This window comes from Saccopteryx bilineata, chromosome 3 (genome assembly GCF_036850765.1).
Source record: "Saccopteryx bilineata isolate mSacBil1 chromosome 3, mSacBil1_pri_phased_curated, whole genome shotgun sequence".
NCBI lineage: Eukaryota > Metazoa > Chordata > Mammalia > Chiroptera > Emballonuridae > Saccopteryx > Saccopteryx bilineata.
This window is the reverse complement of record NC_089492.1, coordinates 70375126-70394898: the sequence shown is the minus strand read 5'-3', so window position 1 is coordinate 70394898 and position 19773 is coordinate 70375126. Positions and strand designations below refer to the sequence as shown.

Sequence of the window (19773 nt, the reverse complement as noted above, 5' to 3'; positions counted from 1 at the left end):
AGAGTTTACAATAACTTATCCCACATCACATCGTTGGTAAGTAATAGAGCCACAGTTAAAAGGACTTCCCTTTTCTTTTTCTTTTTCTTTTTCTTTTTTTTTTTTGTGTGCATTTTTCCGAAGTTGGAAATAGGGAGGTAGTCAAACAGACTTCCGCATGTGCCCGACAGGGATCCACCTGGCTTGCCCACCAAGGGGGGTGCTCTGCCCATCTGGGGCGTCGCTCTGTGGTGACCAGAGCCATTCTAGTGCCTGAGGTAGAGGCCATGGAGCCATCCTCAGTGCCCGGGCCATTTTTGCTCCAATGGAGCCTTGGCTGCGGGAGGGGAAGAGAGAGACAGAGAGGAAGAAGAGGGGGAGGGGTGGAGAAGCAGATGGGCACTTCTCCTGTGTGCCCTGGCCGGGAATCAAACCCAGGACTCCTGCACTCCAGGCCAACGCTCTACCACTGAGCCAACCGGCCAGGGCCTACTTCTCTTTTCTAACCTACACTCTTCACTTTCCATGTCACCTCTGTTGGGTGCTTTTGTTTTAAGCCAGGAAAACTGCAACAAACTGGTATAAATATAAAGATTTATTGGGGCAGGGGATTGGAAAGGGACTGACTTCAAGAGTCGCCCCGGTGCTGCCCTCCTGGCTTGTTGTAAAGATCTCGGCTGGTGTCAGCCCCACGTGTCCTCAGTCACATCCAGGAAGGGCGAATGTGAAATGGAATCACCTGCAGGACAGATGTCCCAATCTTGGGCTCCCCTGGACCAATCTCTGGACTAGTCTATGGCTTGCACTAGAATTAATCCTCGGAACCCATCACTGGAACTGGGAGTGAGGTTAATGTACCCAAAATGAATTGCTGTCACATAAAGGAGAGAAGGGGTGGTCCCTCTGGAAAATAGGGGGGCTGTTAGAAAACGAATGACTATTTTGCAGGCCACCGATGCATTTACCTAACTCCCTCTGTATCCACCTCATGGTTATTTAACTGGTAGAGTGAAAGATGCACAACCAGCAGCTTAAACCTCAGTGGTGCGGTCCCCGACTGCTGGCTCTGAGATTGCCGGAAGAATCTCTCAAGGTACATTATGCACATCAATCTTAAGCAAGCATCTTTGGGGGTTTGCCTGCACTTTAGACATTATTAAATAAATAAGTATCAGCCTATCAAGGGCAGGACCTTCCCAAAAGAGATGCAAACTTTTCCTGGGTGCTAAACCTGCACTTTCTAGGGAACAAGGAAAGGGCCTACTGGTGACCCAGTCCTAGTCTTTATCACCCAGATTCAATCCTTGCTTGTCTGCCCAGCTCGTGTCAGTAGGTCAGATTCCCCACCACTCGCTGCAGCCTTCGATGGCTGTTCCATGTCAGTTTCGTGTCTAACATCTCCATGAGACCTCAGTCTCCCTAAGGAAGGATGGTCTTCACCCATCTTTGACTTTCAGCCTGGAGAGGGCTGGGCTAGAGCCCCTGGAATACTGGAGAGGTCACTGAGGTTCTCTGACCCTCCCCTTCAACTAAATGAGAAAATTAGCAACACCCACCTCATAAGATTATCTGTAAGGTCAGGTGGTTAAAGTGCTACCTCACTCCAGTTTTCATTCATTCTAAGATGCATATTTTCTCATATTTTAACAACTCTGAAGCTGAGATCCATTCTTGCAGCAAATTGAATGTGTATCCCCCAAATTCATTGTGGAAACCTAATGCCCAAGGTGATGGGATTAGGAAGTGGGGCCTTCGGACGATGCTCAGGTCATGAGACTGGCACCCTCATGAATGAGACTAGTGATCTTACAGATGAAGCCCCACAGCATGCTCCAGCCCCCTCTGCCACATCAAGTTACAGCTAGAAGGCACTGGCTATGAACCAGAAGGCAGGCCTTCACCATGTACCGAATCTGCCAGCAACCTGACCTTGAACTTCCCAGCCTCAAAACAGGAGGAAAATTTTTCTGTGGTTTATAAGCCACCTGGTTTATGGTATTTTGTATGCAGCCTGAATGGACAAAGACAATCCTGAAATCCCACAAACACTATACTCTACCTCAATATTACATAATGATGAATCTAACAATCAAAGGTGTCTGATCATCAACAAAATATTGATGGTATTGATATCCATGCAGTACTCTGCCTCTGACAAATGCCCAGAAAACCTGCCTAAGACTCAGCTATTCTGTTTGTCAGCCTCAAGAGATTCCCTTTACATTCCCAACAGCATCCTGGAAGCCTTTAGTATCCAATTTTGTTTTTCAAATTATTGTTATTTTCATTTCCACATATACTAGTTGCAGTATTTTGTACAGCACTTAATCTTCCTTGTCCTTACTTTCCATTACCATCTCACCACCACCACTGAGATGGAAGTCATAAGAAGAACTTGGCACTGTTTTAGAACGAGTAATTTTCATTCTAGTCTGATTTCGCCACTAATTAGCTATATGTCTAATCTCTGTCCTCTGCAAAATGGGGGTCCTTTAACATTACTGCATTCTGAAAGCTGATGGGCAGAAAGCCCTTCACTCCCCCTCTGTGATTTGACCAGCCTTGGACAGCTTCTAACGACAACACTGGGGGGGGGGGGGTATCTTTTGATTACTTCCTATATTCACCTACACAATCACTGGGATGATTTCTGTTCTGGAAACATCTATTAAACATGGGAAACAAAGTGACTAATTGTTACAGTTCACTGCTACCAGTTTCCAGTGAGAATGTGAACTCAGTTGCTTTAAATGTCAGTATCCCCCTGACTTGGCACAGATCTGGTAGAAACTGCTTCATGTGCAACGGCCACTAGGGGCGCCTTCCTGTGAGGTGCACTGCAAGTTCTGACCTGAGACTCTTTCTTTCAGTGACTTTGCAGAAACGTGTTCTCTTCTATGTTGGGCATTAAAGTAGTAATTATTTATTTGTGGCTTTTTCTTCTTCTTTTTAACTTTCTTCTCTCCCCAACTTTGCACAGTTATTAAACTAAGCTTGTCTTCTACCTGGCTTTAGGCTTAAGTTATGGAGTGGGGCTGAGGTAGACATTTGAACACTGATACACAGTTATTTAGCGCCCACTTCGTGCTCAGTTTACACACTTCACCTCTTTCCTCTAGACACCTCGCAGCAGTCTGAAGAGGTAGTGTTTTGTGTTTGAGGTGAAGACCCTGAGGCGATTTGTCAGAGAGCATAACAGCAGGACACCTCCCAGCCCCCACAACCCAACCGTTTGGTTTTTTTATTTTTGCTTTTTGGTTGTGGTTTTGTCTGGGGATAAGAAAAAAGAAATGACACAAAATAATATTTGAGCAAGCATATTCCATTGTATTTTCAATTATCTTAAACTAGAGATCATCTTCTTCTGCTTTCTTCCTCCTTTCATGTTTTATTCTGGAAAGTGAACTTGTCAGTGAATCATTTTCCTTTCCAGTTTTTCTGGAACAATTCCAGAATCTTATGGCATCACAGAAGAAGTCTAGCTAAAGGCATTCCATACAACAGGCAGCCTGAGGGGAGAAGTGAGGGATAAATAACATGAATGAGTTAGTACAAAGCAGTTAATAACACCTACAATGCAGGTAAAAGGCACACGGTATTATTTGCTGAAAAAGCTATTTGGTACCAACTACCAAGAACTAAAAATACAAAAGATAAAAAAGTATGTATTAATAATGTAAGTTGAAAAAGTAAGAGAGACTTAGAGAGGAAAACAAAAATAAATTTTCAACCCTGACTTTTATTTATGTAAATAATCACAAAATAATAATAATAATAAGGATTTTTTTGATGTAGGATTATGTTATTCCAGGCGATGGGAAAAAGATTGTGTTCTACATTGGTCAAACTTTACCTGTGATTAGGGTTTATAAGACAACTCTCATAATGTATTACATCTTTTTCATTTCACAACGTTTTTCCTTGTGTTTAATATTTGATTAATTGCATTGTTTTCCTACTTTTGTAGTTATTTTCTACATTTGTTACTTTTCTCTTTAAAGCAGGGGTTGGGGACCTATGGCTCATGAGCCAGATGTGGCTCTTTTGATGGCTGCATCTGGCTCACAGACAAATCTTTAATAAAAAAAAAAAATACTAACGTTAAAAATATAAAACATTCTCATGTATTACAATCCATTCATTTCCTACCGCTCATGTTCATGGTTACGGGTGGCTGGAGCCAATCACAGCTGTCCTCCTGGACAACACCAAATTTTTATTGGATAATGCGTAACGTACACGGGTCGTTGTATGGCTCTCACGGAATTACATTTTAAAATATGTGGCGTTCATGGCTCTCTCAGCCAAAAAGGTTCCCAACCCCTGCTTTAAAGACTAATGAAAATTTTATCTGAGAATCAGCCTTTGTGTGAGAAAAAAAAAATGTCTGTAAATGAATCAGATTTCTTAGATAGATGCAAAAAACTTTATGGTTTCTCACAAAAATCCCAGTAGTTTAAAATGATTTAAGAATATAAATTGCAATAAAACTTCCAGGATAATTTTTGGTTAACAACTACAAAAAAAGTGCAGAAAACATATTTGGAGAGACAGGTACAAGAAAGTGTGTATGCAGAGTTAGGCAAGCACTTAAAGAGGGAGCTGTTTCTTCTAAGGCATCATTGAGCAGAATCTCTTTGAGGGAGTTGGCTTTCACAGAAAGAGGAGCCCAGTTCAGATTTCATTTCTCCTTCCTGTCACACACACTAATTGCCTCTTCAGTGAGGCAAAGTGACATTTTCCTCAGGCAGGAAAATCACGTTATAAAATGCTGCAGAGGCCCTGGCTGGTTGGCTCAGTGGTAGAGTGTTGGCCTGGCGTGCAGGAGTCCTGGGTTCGATTCCCAGCCAGGGCACACAGGAGAAGTGCCCATCTGCTTCTCCACCCCTCCCCCTCTTCTTCCTCTCTGTCTCTCTCTTCCCCTCCCACAGCCAAGACTCCATTGGAGCAAAGTTGGCCCGGACACTGAGGATGGCTCTATTGCCTCTGCCTCAGGCACTAGAATGGCTCTGGTTGCAACAGAGCAATGCCCCAGACGGGCAGAGCATCATCCCCTGGTGGGCATGCCGGGTGGATTCCGGTCGGGTGCATGCCGGTGTCTGTTTGACTGCCTCCTCATTTCCAACTTCAGAAAAATACAAAAAAAAAAAAATTGCTGCAGAAAAAAAGGATACTTCTTTGCTCATATCTCAATTCCCCTCCTCCCTTAAGCTGCTAACTTTGTGATTGTTATAACAGGCACAGTAAACTAATGCACAACTAACACCACTTATTTTATAAAAATATTTAAAATGAGCCTTTATGGTAAAAAAATCAATTGAGGTTTTCTACTAAGTCATATAAGTATATTCCTTCTCAGTTCAAATTTTCCACAAGTGTTTCCTCAACGTATGTATGCATCGTAATTATTAAATAGCATATAGCGAAATATCAGCTACACCTGGCACGATACCTGCTAACCTCAACCGCATCTATCATTAATTTCCTCATTTGAGACACATGTGGCAATTAACTACTTATAGCATTTGAAAACAGCTGGACTCTCCCTTAAATTTTGGCCTTTTCTCATTGCCTACTCTGCCCTCCACGGACTTAGGGCTTTTTTTGTCTGTTTTGTATACTGTAGAGGTTTTACTCTATTCATTTAATTAATTTACTCTCCTAATAACTCTCCATACCACCCTCCTTTTTAGGAAGGTGTTTTTGTTTTTGATATCTCTATTTTGAGATATCCCCCCCCCCCCCCTCTGTGGCCGCGGGGACTGGTGTCCTGAAATAAGTAGAATAAATACAGAGAAGGCGTGCCTGGGCTAAGTCGGGGTGACCTGCGCGCACTGCACTGCTGAGACCAGCTTGCTGCACATGGAGCGCACTTCGTCCCCTGCCTCGACGGTGACAATGCCCAATCGCTAACGTGTCCCCAGACATTAGGAAGCCGAGTTTGGGGCCAGGAAAGGTGAGCCGGGCTGCTGGGCCCTGAGATCCCAGAGCACCTGCTTCTCCACTCGCTCCCAGGCGGTCCCCGCGCGCTGGAGCCGGCGCCCGAGCGCCGATTGCGGGGCGCCCCGTGGAGAGCGCGCCCCACCTGGGCCCGGGAGGCCGCAGCACCCGCCCCGCGACGAGGGGCGGCGCGGGGGGCGGGGGCCGCGAGCGGGGCAGGGCCGCGCCGGGCCGGGCCGGGCTGCGCGTCGCTAGTTGCGCTGGCCGCTCTGAGGCTGCCGCTCTCGGAGGTCAGCCCTAGTTCCCGAGTCTGCGCGTCGCCGGCGCCACGGAGCGCTGGCCATGAGGACCGTGTGGCTGGCGCTGTGCGCGCTGGCGCGCCTGTGGCCCGGGGCCTTGGGTGGCTGCGCCGAGGCGGGGCGCTGTTGCCCTGGCCGGGACCCCGCCTGCTTCGCTCGCGGCTGGAGGCTGGACAGGGTCTACGGGACGTGCTTCTGCGACCAAGCCTGCCGCCTCACAGGGGACTGCTGCTTCGACTACGCCCGGGCGTGCCCAGGTGGGTGGAGGGGTCGGGCGGGGGCGCTGGCCGTTCGCCCGCAGCTAGGGGCACACGGTCCCCCAGCAAGGATCGCAGCCCCCAATCCCTTCCATCCTGGCGGATCCAGTCCCTCTATCCCGGCCCATCCCAGCCCAATCCTAGCTCGTCTCCAGCCACGTACGCCCATGCTCCTTCCATCCTAGGGTCCTCCAGACCCTTCCACCCATATGCACCTTACTCCATCTTGGAGTCCTCCATCCAGCCCCATCTGCCCAGGGTCATCCGGCCTCACCACCTTTGTGCACCCCTGGCTCTTTACCTGTGGTCCCTCCAGCCCCTCGCATCGAGACATACCTCCCCAAAGTACCCCTCCCACCCCAGTCTGGATGGAAGGTTCTGGAACCAGCCCTCTGTTCTTGACACCCCTGACAGATGAATTCTTCCTCTCAGGAACTGCAGCTGACAGGGCCATCTCCTGCCTGGAGAGATGGCGCTAGCAGGTCCTGGGGCACGCCCCTGGGTCGGGTTCCACCACTTTCACTCTGTTAAGCCTCAGGGATCTTAGGGGTGGTGAGGGGTGATGAGGGAAGAAATGTGTAATGATCCCACTGTGCCAAGGGCTTGCTCTGGAAGAGACTTCCGACTGTATAAAGAGTTCTCGGAGGAGCACCGTTGTTTTCACCTCGGGACTCCTGCTTGGAGCATATGCAACTGTTTCTCCCAGGAGAAATCCTCCCAGGAGGGTTCCATCTCTCTCTGAATTCAGTTCTATCTAGATAGCTTGATAGAGATGTTTACTGCAGGTTTCCTATTATGTTTTCGTCTTGCTGGTTTTCCTTTAGGGTCAGTCTTTTTCATTCCCCACAGTATTACAGCCCTTGGTGTGGGCTCAGTAAATGTTGATTTAATTTAAAGATAAAGGGAGAAATGATATGTCTAGTCCTAAGGAACAAGGTGTACCTGAGAGAAGCCAGGTCTGGAAATAGAAGTAGCCCTGCTTTCTGTATCAGGTCACCCCCACAAGCCACACAGATGGTAGGGTTCGACCTCAAGGATCCCAGTGTTGTGGGGTCCTCAGCATCTTTCTGGAAGAGTGAGCTGCAAGGCTGTGTCATTCCCTGGAGCCCTGGGTGCCAGGCAGAGAGTCGTACTCCGTCCGCCTCCTCTCTGCAGGGACAGGCCGCCAACCCATGCGGGATGGTCTCCCGGGCCTGCTGCTGAAAGAACACTTTTGAAAAACATTAAGATTTTTTGACCCAATTGAAAGCTAATGATTTACCTTCCAATATTGGTCTTGTTTTTGATAAGCGTCTTTCCCTTTCCTGCTCCAAGCCCAGGGCATTGTACTACAAATAAAAGGTGAAGCATCAGTTACTTGGGAAATGCAGTGCGCTGGGCCAGCTGTCCCAGCCCCCCTGCAGTAGCCCATCCTGCCCAAGACTGCTCTCCTCAGTTCCCTGGATCTCCATGTGCAGCCGGTCTACCACAGCAGCCTCTCTCTCTCAGCCATCTCCCACGAGGGGATTGGCTGCGTTTTAAAGGTAAAGGCACAATTCCTGTAGTTCAGGTAATGTGCTCCAAACTGTGGGAAGCACAGGGACACAAAAACGATTGAAGGTACAGTCTCTGCCCCCTAGAAGTTCACAGTCAAGCAGGGAAACATAGACGCAAAACCACCTGCAACATGCTTAGTGCCAAAATAAGGAGCCTGGAGGCTAGAGAAGAAAAACGCCAAAGACCAGAGGAATTCAAGGAAGACTTCCCAGAGGAAGTGATGGGCAAGCCCAGTCCTGGAGAATGAGCGAGAGGCCTCTAAAGGGGAAAGGAATTCTAGGAGGATTCCAGCACTGGCAGCAGTGTTGGCTTTTTGTGCCAGGCTCCAGGCTAGGCCCTGAGGCCACCCTGGGGAACAGGACAGACCTGGTGAGCACAGATAAATCCCTCCAGTCGGGTGCAGAGAGGGATGGGGAAAGACAGGGCCAGTGTTCCGAGAACTGTCTTTCTAAGGAGCACTAACACCGCCATGGGCAGTTGCAAAATCTTCAAACTCTTTTATTTGGTCAAAAATAAATCCCGTATTTTCAATCCAGAAAATAAAAATGTTTTTTATAAGGCCTATCATTTTGGTGTGGGGATTTATTGAGCAACAAATAGCAGACAACATACCATCTCTGGAAGGACTCAGAAAGATAGCCAGCCTTGTGGAAGACTCAGGACCGAAAAAGCTCCTTGTCCGTAAGTCCTCTGCACCTGGAGATTTTTGGGAAGGGAAGAAGAAAATAGAAATAATCGGGAAGTTGGCTACTGGGTGAGACGGAGCCTGCTGGCTCCTCAGAGCTGAGGGTGAGAGTCAGGACACCACGGAGCTCAGATGCTCAGTCAGCCCAGCCCTGGGCAGGTGTCACAACTGAGCTGACTCTTGGGTTTGGAGAAGGTGGGGTTGGCCTGCATTAGCATTTCACAGCTGTTTGGGAAAAGAGACTGTCAGGGGCTCTCTCACCACTAAGATACTATGAAGGCACAAGGGAAGAGCCAAACCCAGGCTGCCTGATTCCAGGCGCCATTGGCCACTTCTGTGCATAGTTATTATTTATTTATTCCCAGGCAATTCAAGGCTAGCTGTGCAGCCCCTGGCTACTCTACAGACATAGAACCATCCTGCCTCTTAGCCTCTCACTCAATGCTGTGTTACCTGTTGATGCTTTCGGAAGCCTTTTTGACTGAAATGACATTACATGTTGTTGGGAAAACAGCTGTGTTAGTCTTGCTCGCTGGTTTACTGGCTGCAGCGCCACCTGTGGATAGTCTATGTAAGGCTACGGGTGCTTGCGCTCAGGGTAGATTGTGGATGGTGAAGGCCTGCCCGCCACTGTGAGGGGCTGTTTTGCTGTTTGTTTGCCTGAGAAGCAGTTTTTCCCTGACTGTTTGCTTGTCTGCCATTGTGAGGTTCTATTAAACAAGAAAGGCCCAACACTTTCGGGCTCCACAGTTTCTCTACTGTCTGCTCCAATTCAATGTGGACCTGCCTGGCCTCAGCCACAGCATTACACATGTGAACAGAAAACGGAACTGTGTCACAACTCAGCATGTCCTACTGCTGTTCCTTCTGACTTTTTCATCCTGATAAATTTTTCATCCTGATAAACACACTTTTTTTTAATGGTGTGCCTAAGAGATGAAAGACTAAAATTTCTTTTTCTAAATAGAAAGGTCCCCCTCCCCCCTGCCAATAAATTACTGGATCTGGAGAATGACTAAGCTGCCAAAAAAAAAAAATCTATCCTGAAACTAATTATCAAAGAAATTATGATGATGATGACATGGGGAGAAGAGGACAGGAGAGGAGGGGACAGAAGAGGAGGAGGGAACAGATCCAGGTACCTGCCCTGGAGGAACTTTTTGGAAGGAAGGCTTGCTTATCAGGCTCAGAACACCGTGTCTCCGATAGGTCAGCAGGGCTCCTAGTGCTGATCCTTCATTCAGAGGTCATGGAAACAGTGGGGTGCATGTGGTCTTGGATAAGCAACTTAAGGAAAGAAAACTAACCCATGTGGAGAGGGACAAAGACTTAGTAGCCTACACGGGCCAATCTTTTCTAGATTTCTAAGGAACGCCGGGAACCAACTGGCCAAATCTGCTGACATCATATCTGGAGGAAGGCCGGGCACCGTAATTGAAAACACGGGCTCCGAACTCACCAAAGGAAGGATGTTGCAGTCTTTGATGATTTAGAGAGTTGAGGCTTTGCTGGAGCCAGAGCGGCCGAGAGAGACGGCGTTCAGCTTCCCTGCCCGTGTTTCTGCAGGAACAAGCAGAGCCTGGCACCAGTATGCAGCTTGCAGGATTTGGCTGCAGCCCTGGGTGTGCAGTCCAGCAGGGTAACGTCGAGGTCTTCCCAGCATTTACTCTGTGCTCGGTCCTCCTGTGGGCACCTCGCAGCTCTAAACTGATTTAGATTACAGGCAGACGTTGGAGGTATTGTGGGGTCGGTTACAGACCACCGCAGTGAAGTATCACAACAAAGCGAGCCATAATCTTTCTGCTGATGGAGGGTCTTGCCTTCAATTTTTTTTTAAAAAAAATGCACTATTGGCAAAGAGCAATAAAGTAAAACGCAATAAAACAAGGCATGTCAATATTCCTCAGTTTGATCTTATTGTACAGTCGAGGAATTCAGGGAACCAGGAGGTTAGAGGGTAGGCAATTTGTCCAACATCATGCCACTAATAAGTAAGGGGATCTGAACCCAGGAGCTCTGGATCCAGAGCGCACATGCTTGAACATTATGTTTTTGGTGCCTCGGAGAAATGAGGTTTTATGAGAAGCTGTGTGCTTGGCAGCACAGGCCCCAGGTAAATCCCAGTGGAGTGGGGGAGCCTCCTGTCTTCTTCGAGTGTGTGCCCCTCAAGGCCAAAGAGTGTGTCCTGCTCCTTTGCAGTCCTTCGATGGCCGTCGGGGTGCTGCTCGGTAACGTGCATCACACTCCGTGAGCCTTCCTCCCACCCAGGGCCGGTTCTGTGGCTGCAGCGGGCGCCGCCCCTGGGCGTATCCACGTGCCCTTTGAAAAATAATATTTTCCTTCCTCAACTACAAAATATATGTTGTGCAAATTTGGAAAATACAGAAATGAACAAAAGAAGAAAACGACCCACCTGGAAACTTGCTACCCAGAAAAAGCGTCATCTTTTGAATTTACATTCCCTTTTCCCTGGGTGTACATGGCACATAAAAGTCCATTTTTCCTAGTGGGGCAGGCCATTTCATTGTCTTGCTAACATTTCATGTACTTGTCCAGTTAATGTCTCGAAAGGGGGGAAAAGCTTGACTGGGGGTCAGGCAACGTGCGTTCTGGAAAAAGAAAGAAGTACTTGATCATCTTATTGGCGGGGTTAAATGGTCACTTACAAGGTGTCATCTCATTTGACCTTCATAAAAGTTTTGACAAGGTTCCAAAGATAGGAATACACATAAGGAGAGGCAGAAAGGCAACGTACATTTAAAATTGTGTCACCGTGGGACATGTGTGTGTGTGGTGTGTGGATAAAGGGGCTTTCTTTTTCTTCCATAGAATGTCAGGTAGCAAAAACCATGTATAAATGGTACTGCTTTGGGCAAAGTGTAGAAAGAACATTTCCTTAGGAATGATTAGGACTATCTGAACTTAACAATTGAGGGAGAAGGCACTTGATCGTGGGTGGCCGTGAACTTTGAGGTGGCAGCGAGCCAAGCAGGCACAGATTACAGAGGGAAGGCCTGAGTGTCTGTGATGACCCAGGGAGACACAGCTCCATGGGAATAAGAGCGAGGCCTTCTGGGAAGAAGAGATAATCCAAACTATATGCAATGAAGGGCTCTGGCTGCAGCTCAATCTGCTGCTGTGTGTGTATTTGGCATCATCAAAAAAAGAATTTTTTAAAAATTACTTTTAGTACCTAAAGACTGAGAATAGTGTGTCTCACTGTGGCAGCCACACTGGAGGAAGTCCAGCAGTAATTTTGAGAGTGGAAATGTCTGTGGAAAGATGGGCCCAAACGCTGGAGTCACCAGCCTGAAGTCTGTGTTGGAGGGAGGGGGCCTGCTGAAACAGTGAGTCCTCGAGGAGCACCGATAAGATAGACACAGATATCTTTTGCACCATATTCTGAAATTTTTGAGTGAGGGAAATTTGGCTCAGAGAAAAAGAAAAACCATTTTACGCCACAGATAATAAAAATTCAAGAAGCTCGTTACGTTCCAGATGTGGTACTGGCAAGAGATAAACACGGATTAAAAAGGATTGGAAGGACATGCGGCTGCCAGGAGCAGCTGGGATCTCCAGGCCTGAAGACCCAGAGAGCTACGCTGCTCCTTCCAGCAGCCCCTTGGGGCCGCCATGGCCAGGAGGGCGCAGGCAGCGCTGGGCCAGGTTAACGATCTCTTGTGTTTGTCTGTCTGGGAGTTTCTCCTGTCCTCCCCACTCTGGGGTCTCTGTCGATGCCTTGGATTCTAACTAATGACATGAGCAGAGCAGAGTCTGTTTCAATGTAGAACATTACTTAGGAAGGAGGAGGAACTTGCCCAATGCCATATCATTCATTCATTCATTCATTCATTGACCCAGCAAATACTTTTTGAGTAACCTACCAAATGCCAAGCACTAAGCATGAAGTGAAAAACTCAAAAACAATAAACAAGGACAAAAAAAATTAAATATGTAATTATGTATCATGGAGATGCAAGAAAGTCAGGAACAGGAATCTCAAGAGAGGAAATAACTGTGAGGGGTGTGTGTAGGGCCTGGGAGATAGCTTAGCTAAGTGGGCTGAGGACTCCCTGAAGAGGAAGTAATTCATCTGGGTCCAAGCGGATGAGCTGAGCCATGCCCAGTGTGGGCGGGACGTTCCCACCCGAGCAAAGACACAACAAAGGTCCCAGAGGGTGAAAGAATGTGGTGTCTTCCAAGGTCAGGAGGCCAGCTGGACTTTGGCACAGAGGCAATGGGTAGGAGGGGTCACACACAGTAGGGAGTTTCAATTTCATTTCAATTCAGTGGCAAACCACTGAGGAAGTTGAAAAATTATTTATTTATTTTTAAAAAGATCAGTGGTATATCTTTTAAGGTCCTTGTGTGGGGCTATGACTGGATCCCCTGTGAGGACACATGAAAATGTGCCCTGCTCTTATTCACAGTCGTTGCTGAAATATGTAACTTAGTTTTCTGTTCTTGGCCTTTCTCCCTGTGGCCGTGGTAGGGATCTCTGGTAACCAGAATGCTGGGGTAACAGGAAGGTCTCGATCATTCCTCCTACTCGGGGTCTTCCCATGATCTCACTTCCCAGGGAGCTGAGGGTGGAGGTGCCCACCTGGCCCCCAGGAGAGCCTGGTCTGCTTCACACCTCTGATCTCTCCACCATATTTTCCTTGCTATTTCTGCTCTGCTTTCCCTTATTGTGCCTCTCGGGAGCACCTTCCAAATAAATGGCTTGCATCCAAATTCATGTCTCAGAATCTGCTACTGGGGAACTCAACCTGAACATTACATTGAGTTTAACAAAGAAGAAGAAAAAAAGGGCTTGCCAAGCTTCCTGGCACCCATTAAATCTAGGCCTCTGTCCCTTAAAGTGAGTTAGATGATGTCATCATATCCTAATTATCAAGACATCAGGAAGCTGTAACAAGCTTGGTGTCCAAGGTGAGCACGCTGCTCACTAGGTAACAGTTTGTCGGGCCCCAGTAACAGTGAATGAAATGTGAAGATTGGGAAAGTCAGATTTGAAGAAAACGGTATCTTGATACACTGTGGGTAGATGTAAATTAGATATATGTAGTGGGAGGGGGATGTAAAGCCAGTAGCCACGGCCACCATCACAGCCGCCTGGCACATGCAGGTTCGCATTTGATTCAGACAGACAGTAATGAAACAACGGAGTCAAGAACTGGTGAGCCATTAGCTTTAATCCTAGCTTTCACCCAGTGGGCAAGTAATACACATAGTGGGAAAACACTTCCCTTTCCATTCAGGCCTCCCAAAGCCACTGACTTATCTGAGTTTTCCTAGAATCAAAGGTTTGTACCTCACCAGCCTTATTCACCTCTGTTCCCCATCTCCTTCTCTCTGCACAAACTGGCTTCTCCTTCAGCACTCTGCCATCTTGGCTGCTTCTCCTCTCCTCCATGTGGCCTTTTTCTGCTCTTCTTTATAGTGTAGAAATCAAAACCTTTAATCCAATATACAAACAAGGAAATCTCTGATACAAAGTCGCTTAGGGTGGGAAAGGCTTAGTCTTAAAACTAAGCCTTAGGCTATAATGACCCTGCCTGCTTATAGCCTGTCCCCCACACCCAATGCAAACTATAAGCGAGCACACATATATATCATATTTACAAACTTACTTGACCAACAGGGGACAAGACCATTCATGGAATAGTTCAAAAGGGAATGTGTGTCATGCAGTGTAATATGTGACTCATGCTAACAGGTACTTCTCCTGACCTCCATAACCAGAGACCGCTTGGGATCTATAACGTCTTACAGTCCACATATCATTGGAAGTTCACAAGTTAATCAAGAATAGATTTTTGTGTGTGTGCAGAATAAGAGTAAAGACCTCAGATTAATCTCCCAACACTAACTATTTCATGAAACAGCTTTTGTGAACACTATAATCCTACAGAAACCGCTTTCCTCTTGTCCTACTGTGCAGCCATCAGCATATTCTTGTTCAGAGACACAGGGCATTCTGCGCCTCTTCCCGAGGCTATAAAAGTCCTGGATCAGAAAAGTGAGACATAGCATTTTGCTGAGGACAAACTCGAAACAAATAATAACAACTGATTAAATTATTCTGTAATTTGAGGATTTTCACTGTGGGTCAAACCAAATAAACATTTGACAAGAGACACAATTGCTGAAGAAATAGTGGAGACTAAATTCAGCCATACAGCTCTCCCCAGTGTCTTTTACCACATGGAGAGCATGTAAGGCAAGGCCATATTACAAAATTCTACCATGTTAATCTTTAAAATGAGTATTTTTTTTAAAGTGGGTCCTGGCTGGGTCGCTCAGTGGATAGAGTGTCATTCCAGCACCTCGAGATTGTGGGTTTGACCCCTGGTCAAGGCATATACGAGAAGCAACCAAAGAGTGCACAACTAAATGGAACATCTAAGTGGAATGAGTTGAACCTTCTTTCTCTCTCCCTTCTCCCTCCCCCTTTCTCTTTCTCAAATCAGTGGAAAAATTAAGTGTTGTTCAAGTCCAAACATGAGAGCAGGATTAGCTAGACATAGAGATCAAGAGATTTGGGCAGGAAGAGAGTTATTGAAAAAATTAAGGACAGAAGTCCTTTTCACCCACCTCTTAGCTTGGCAGTCTTTTTAAATGTCTGTGGTTCTAAGGGCCAGTTTCCTCAGGAGATCCTGAAGATAAAGAGGGAGGGGTCAACAAGAGATGACAAGAGCAGGAAATGACCCCTTACTGAATTTCTGTGTGAATGGCAGATATGGGAACAAACTCTAACATGGCTCATTCTTGCTTTTTTACTATGAGTCATGTGATACCTATGAGATTTTTAGATGATTAGTAAAAACATATTTTAAAACAATTTGAAATTTTGAATTACAGGTATTCATGTTGAGTGTGACCCTTTTTATGTCAGGAGTAGCCATGTGCTTGCTGCCAAATGATATGTCTTCCCAAAGCCATGCATCCTGAACTAGAGTGGGCTGAGAGGCAAAGTGAGTTTTCAATTGCAAACTGTCCGAAGTCCAAACTGAGGCTTCAAAGAAGTTAGGGTGCTGTCTGGCCAGTAGCCACAGCCACCATCAGAGCTGCCTGGCTTATGCAGGTTCACATTTGATTCGGACAGACGGTAATGAAACAACAGAGCCAAGAACTGGTGGGCCATTACCTTTAATCCTAGCTCGCATCCGGCAGGTGAGAAATACACACAGTGAGAAAACACTTCCCTTTCCATTCAGGGCTCCCAAAGCCACTGACTCATGCAAGTATTCCTAGAATCAAAGGCCTCACCAGCCTTATTCACCTCTGTTCCCCATCTCCTTCTCTCTGCACAAACTGGCTTGTCCTTCAGCACTCCGCCATCTTGGCTGCCTCTCCTCTGCAATGCTGATGGCAGGATCTCTGAGAGAGAGTGCCCCCCCCCCATCTGCCTTATCTTATAGTGTAGAAATTAAAGTCTTTAAGCCAATTTACAAATACCATAAGGAAGTCTGTGATACAAAGCCTCTTATGTGAGGCATAAATAGGATTCCTCAGGAGAGTGCACCACCGCACATCATGCGACAGTCAAGGCAAGGGAGTGGGGAAAAGCTTAGTCTTGAGAAGATCTTAGTATTAGAAGGGTGTTGAAAAGATCTTAGTATTAAAAGGGTGGGAAAAGCTTAGTCTTAAAACTAAGCCTTAGGCTATAAGGACCTTGCCAGTTTACAGCCTGTCCCCCACACCCAATGCAAACTATAAGTGAGCAAACATATACATCATATTTGCAAACTTATTTGACTAATGTAAAGCCAGTAGGCAGGGCTACCATCACGGCTGCCCGACCCATGCAGGTTTGCATTGGATTCGGACAGTCGGTAAAGAAACAACGGAGCCAAAAGCTGGTGAGCCATAGTCTTTAATCCTAGCTTGCACCTGGCGGGCAAGCAAAAACACACACTGGGCTCCAAAACCCACTCACATTCAGTGCTCACAAAGCTACTAACTTATCCGAGTTTCCTAGAATCAAAGGTTTCTAGCTCACCAGACTTTATTCACCTCTGTTCCCCATCTCCTTCCTTCTCCCTGCACAAACTCTGCACTAACTGGCTTCTCACTCAGCACTCCGCCATCTTGGCTGCTTCTTCTGGCCTCCTCCACGTGGCCTTTCTCTGCTCTCTGCTGTGATCTCTCTGCTCTCTCATGCTAATCATCCCAGGAACCAAGAGAGCAAGCTCCTGTTCTGCCCCTATTTTATAGTGTAGAAATCCAAACCTTTAATCCAATATACAAAATAGGGAAATCTCTAATACAAAGTCACTTACCTGGGGCTTGATGGGATTGTACCACCCCACATCAAAAAGGGTAGGAAAGGCTTAATCCCAAAACCAAGCCCCGGGCTACAAGGATTCTGCCTGCCCACAGCCCGCCCCCAACACCCATTAATATCACCTGGGTGACGGCCTCCATGTGGGCAGCGCTATTTTTAACAAAGTGAGCATAATATATTTTATCTGCCCAACAACTAACAGGTGCTTTCTCGGTATAGACTCTGCATGTATGAGGGTGAGGAAAGGGGGTACCTTTAGTTCAGAAGTACACATATCTTCTACCTTCTTGTACTTATCCAATTTCAAGTCCTCAATAATTAAATTAAACTCATTTCAGTCCTTGCATAGACTCATCAGGTCTTGAAGTGGGGAAGTTAAGTGTGTCCCCACATTGATTTCATAGTCATGGCCAGAGAATGAATGCCCCAGTCAGACTCTAGCTCTGACTCTGTCCCTTCATGGTGACTGTAAAGACAGTAGCCGCGGCTACCATCACAGCCGCCTGGCCCATGCAGGTTCGCATTAGATTTGTACAGACGGTAATGAAACAACAGAGCCAAGAACTGGTGGGCCATTAGCTTTAATCTTAGCTTGCACCCTGCAGGCAAGTAAAAACACACACTGGGCTCCAAAACCCACTCATTCAGTGCTCACAAAGCTATTGACTTATCTGAGTTTCCTAGAATCAAAGGTTTCTAGCTCACCAGACTTATTCACCTTTGTTCCCCATCTCCTTCTCTCTACACAAACTCTGCACTAACTGGCTTCAGCACTCCGCCATCTTGGCTGCCTCTCCTCTCCTCCATGTGGCCTTTCTCTGCTCTCTTTTCTCTCTTATTTCCTTTAATGCTAATCTCAGGAACCGAGAGAGAGCAAGCTCCTGGTCTGCCCCATTTTATAGTGTAGAAATCAAAACCTTTAATCAATATACAAACAAGGAAGTCTGATACAAAGTCACTTAGGGTGGGAAAGGCTTAGTCTTAAAGCTAAGCCTTAGGGCAGGGGTCTCAAACTCGCAGCCCGCCAAACAATTTTGTGCGGCCTGCAGACTAATCCACGAAGTTCAACTTGTTCGGTGGGCCGCATGCGGCCCGCGGGCTGCGAGTTTGAGACCCCTGCCTTAGGGTATAACGACCCTGCCTGCTTACAGCCTGTCCCCCACACCCAATGCAAACTAAAAGCGAGCAAACCTATATATCATATTTACAAACTTATTTGATCATCAGTGACCATGACGCTTTTTACCTATGGGAGCCCTGGTGGCTTCTCTCTAAACCCCAGCTCTCATTGTTTATGAGTTGGTGAACCATGGAGGGTTAGAGTGTGCCTCAAGGAACAGCCTGAAGTGCAGGGTCCTCTGATGTGGCCCTAAACCTGCGACTTCTGGAGACTCATTCGCTGAAATTCACTGGGATTATTGGTGGGTGAAGAACAATGTCTTTTTTATACTTTTTCTTTTTTCCGTTTACTACAATGAATATGTGTTCCTGTTACAATAAAAAACATTCTGGCCAGGGGAGGATAAAGTTAATATCAAAGCAAAACCAAAGCAAAGATCTGATCTAAGCCTGGGGAGCATGAGGAAGTCCCATGAGGGCATGGTCTCTTTACTCAGGTGTGTCCCTGGCTCAGGCCCACCTTCCTGCCTCTGGGAGCCATCAGGGCAGTGGAGCCAGTGTCAGCTGGGCCCGCCCTGCTGAGACCACCTTCCTCCTGACGCAGGGCTCAGTCAAAGCGAAGTTCACCTGTGCTGGACACCACTGTTACTGGGCGGGGTGTGTGTGTGTGTGTGGGGGGGGGGTTGCCCGCCAGATTACCTGGGTGACAGTCCCCTGGTGCTGTTTTTCAGCTCGCCCGTGCATCGTGGGGGAGTGGAGCCCCTGGAGTGGCTGTGCTGCCCAGTGCAAGCCGACAGCCCGCGTGCGGAGGCGCCTGGTGCAGCAGGAGCCCCAGAACGGCGGGGCGCCCTGCCCGGCACTGGAGGAGCGAGCTGGCTGCCTGGAGTACTCGATGCCGCTGGGCCAGGACTGTGGGCACGCCTTCGGTAGGAGTTTGTGCGGTGCTGCCCCTGCGGTCTAGGGTGACTTTCCATCCCCGGTTCCCTTAAGAGCCAGCCAGGTGCTAAGCACGGAAAGTTCCACGAGAGGGGATGGGTGAGACTGCAGGGAGTAGATAGGAAGCTCAGGAAGTGCTTGATAAAGAAATGACCAGTCAGCGGTATTATGTCCCCCAGCCCCCGAGGCCCTGCTGTTTCCTCCCTGTGTTTATAACCCAGTGCTGGCCCCTCCTCCTCCCGCATGGACTCTGGTTTTTAACAAACTCAATCAAGTTGGTGACAAAGGACTTTAGGTAAGGTGATGAGATTTCACGCAGGAGAGGGAGTGTCTGGTAAGTATAACTATTTTGCCTTTCTAATTTCCTGTTTAATCAGGAACACTCACACGCACGTGAAAATAGTCAAAACATGATCGATTTCTAAACAAGGATAGAATTATTCTCTTAAAACACCCGCTGCCCCTCTGATGCCAACTGGATTGGGGCTGATGCGATCAGATTTGTGATTTGAAAAGGTCATTCTGGGTGTGGGGTGGCCAGAGGAGGGGCCCGGAGTCGGCCCCTTTAGTGAGCGGGCCGCCTGTGCTCACAGGAAACAAGCGAAAGGGCCAGCGCCAGTGCCTTGTCTGGAGGGAACCTGAGGGAGCAAAGCCCGCTTCTCTGCAGAGCGGAGACCGTATGTTTTACTTAGGAAACTGGAAAATTTCAGGTCAGCACAACCCTTGTCAAGC

General features: G+C 47.3%; 1 protein-coding gene across 1 annotated transcript in view; it reads left to right on the top strand.

Moving 5' to 3' along the window:
- Nucleotides 1–6168: 6168 nt before the first annotated feature.
- Nucleotides 6169–19773, top strand: part of SBSPON (somatomedin B and thrombospondin type 1 domain containing) — a 31443-nt gene continuing 17838 nt past the window's right edge. Inside the window, exons 1-2 of the mRNA XM_066266321.1 lie at nucleotides 6169–6475; nucleotides 18837–19031. Coding sequence (XP_066122418.1) covers nucleotides 6262–6475; nucleotides 18837–19031 — 409 coding nt within the window. The 5' untranslated portion in view covers nucleotides 6169–6261. The remainder of the gene's footprint in view (nucleotides 6476–18836; nucleotides 19032–19773) is intronic.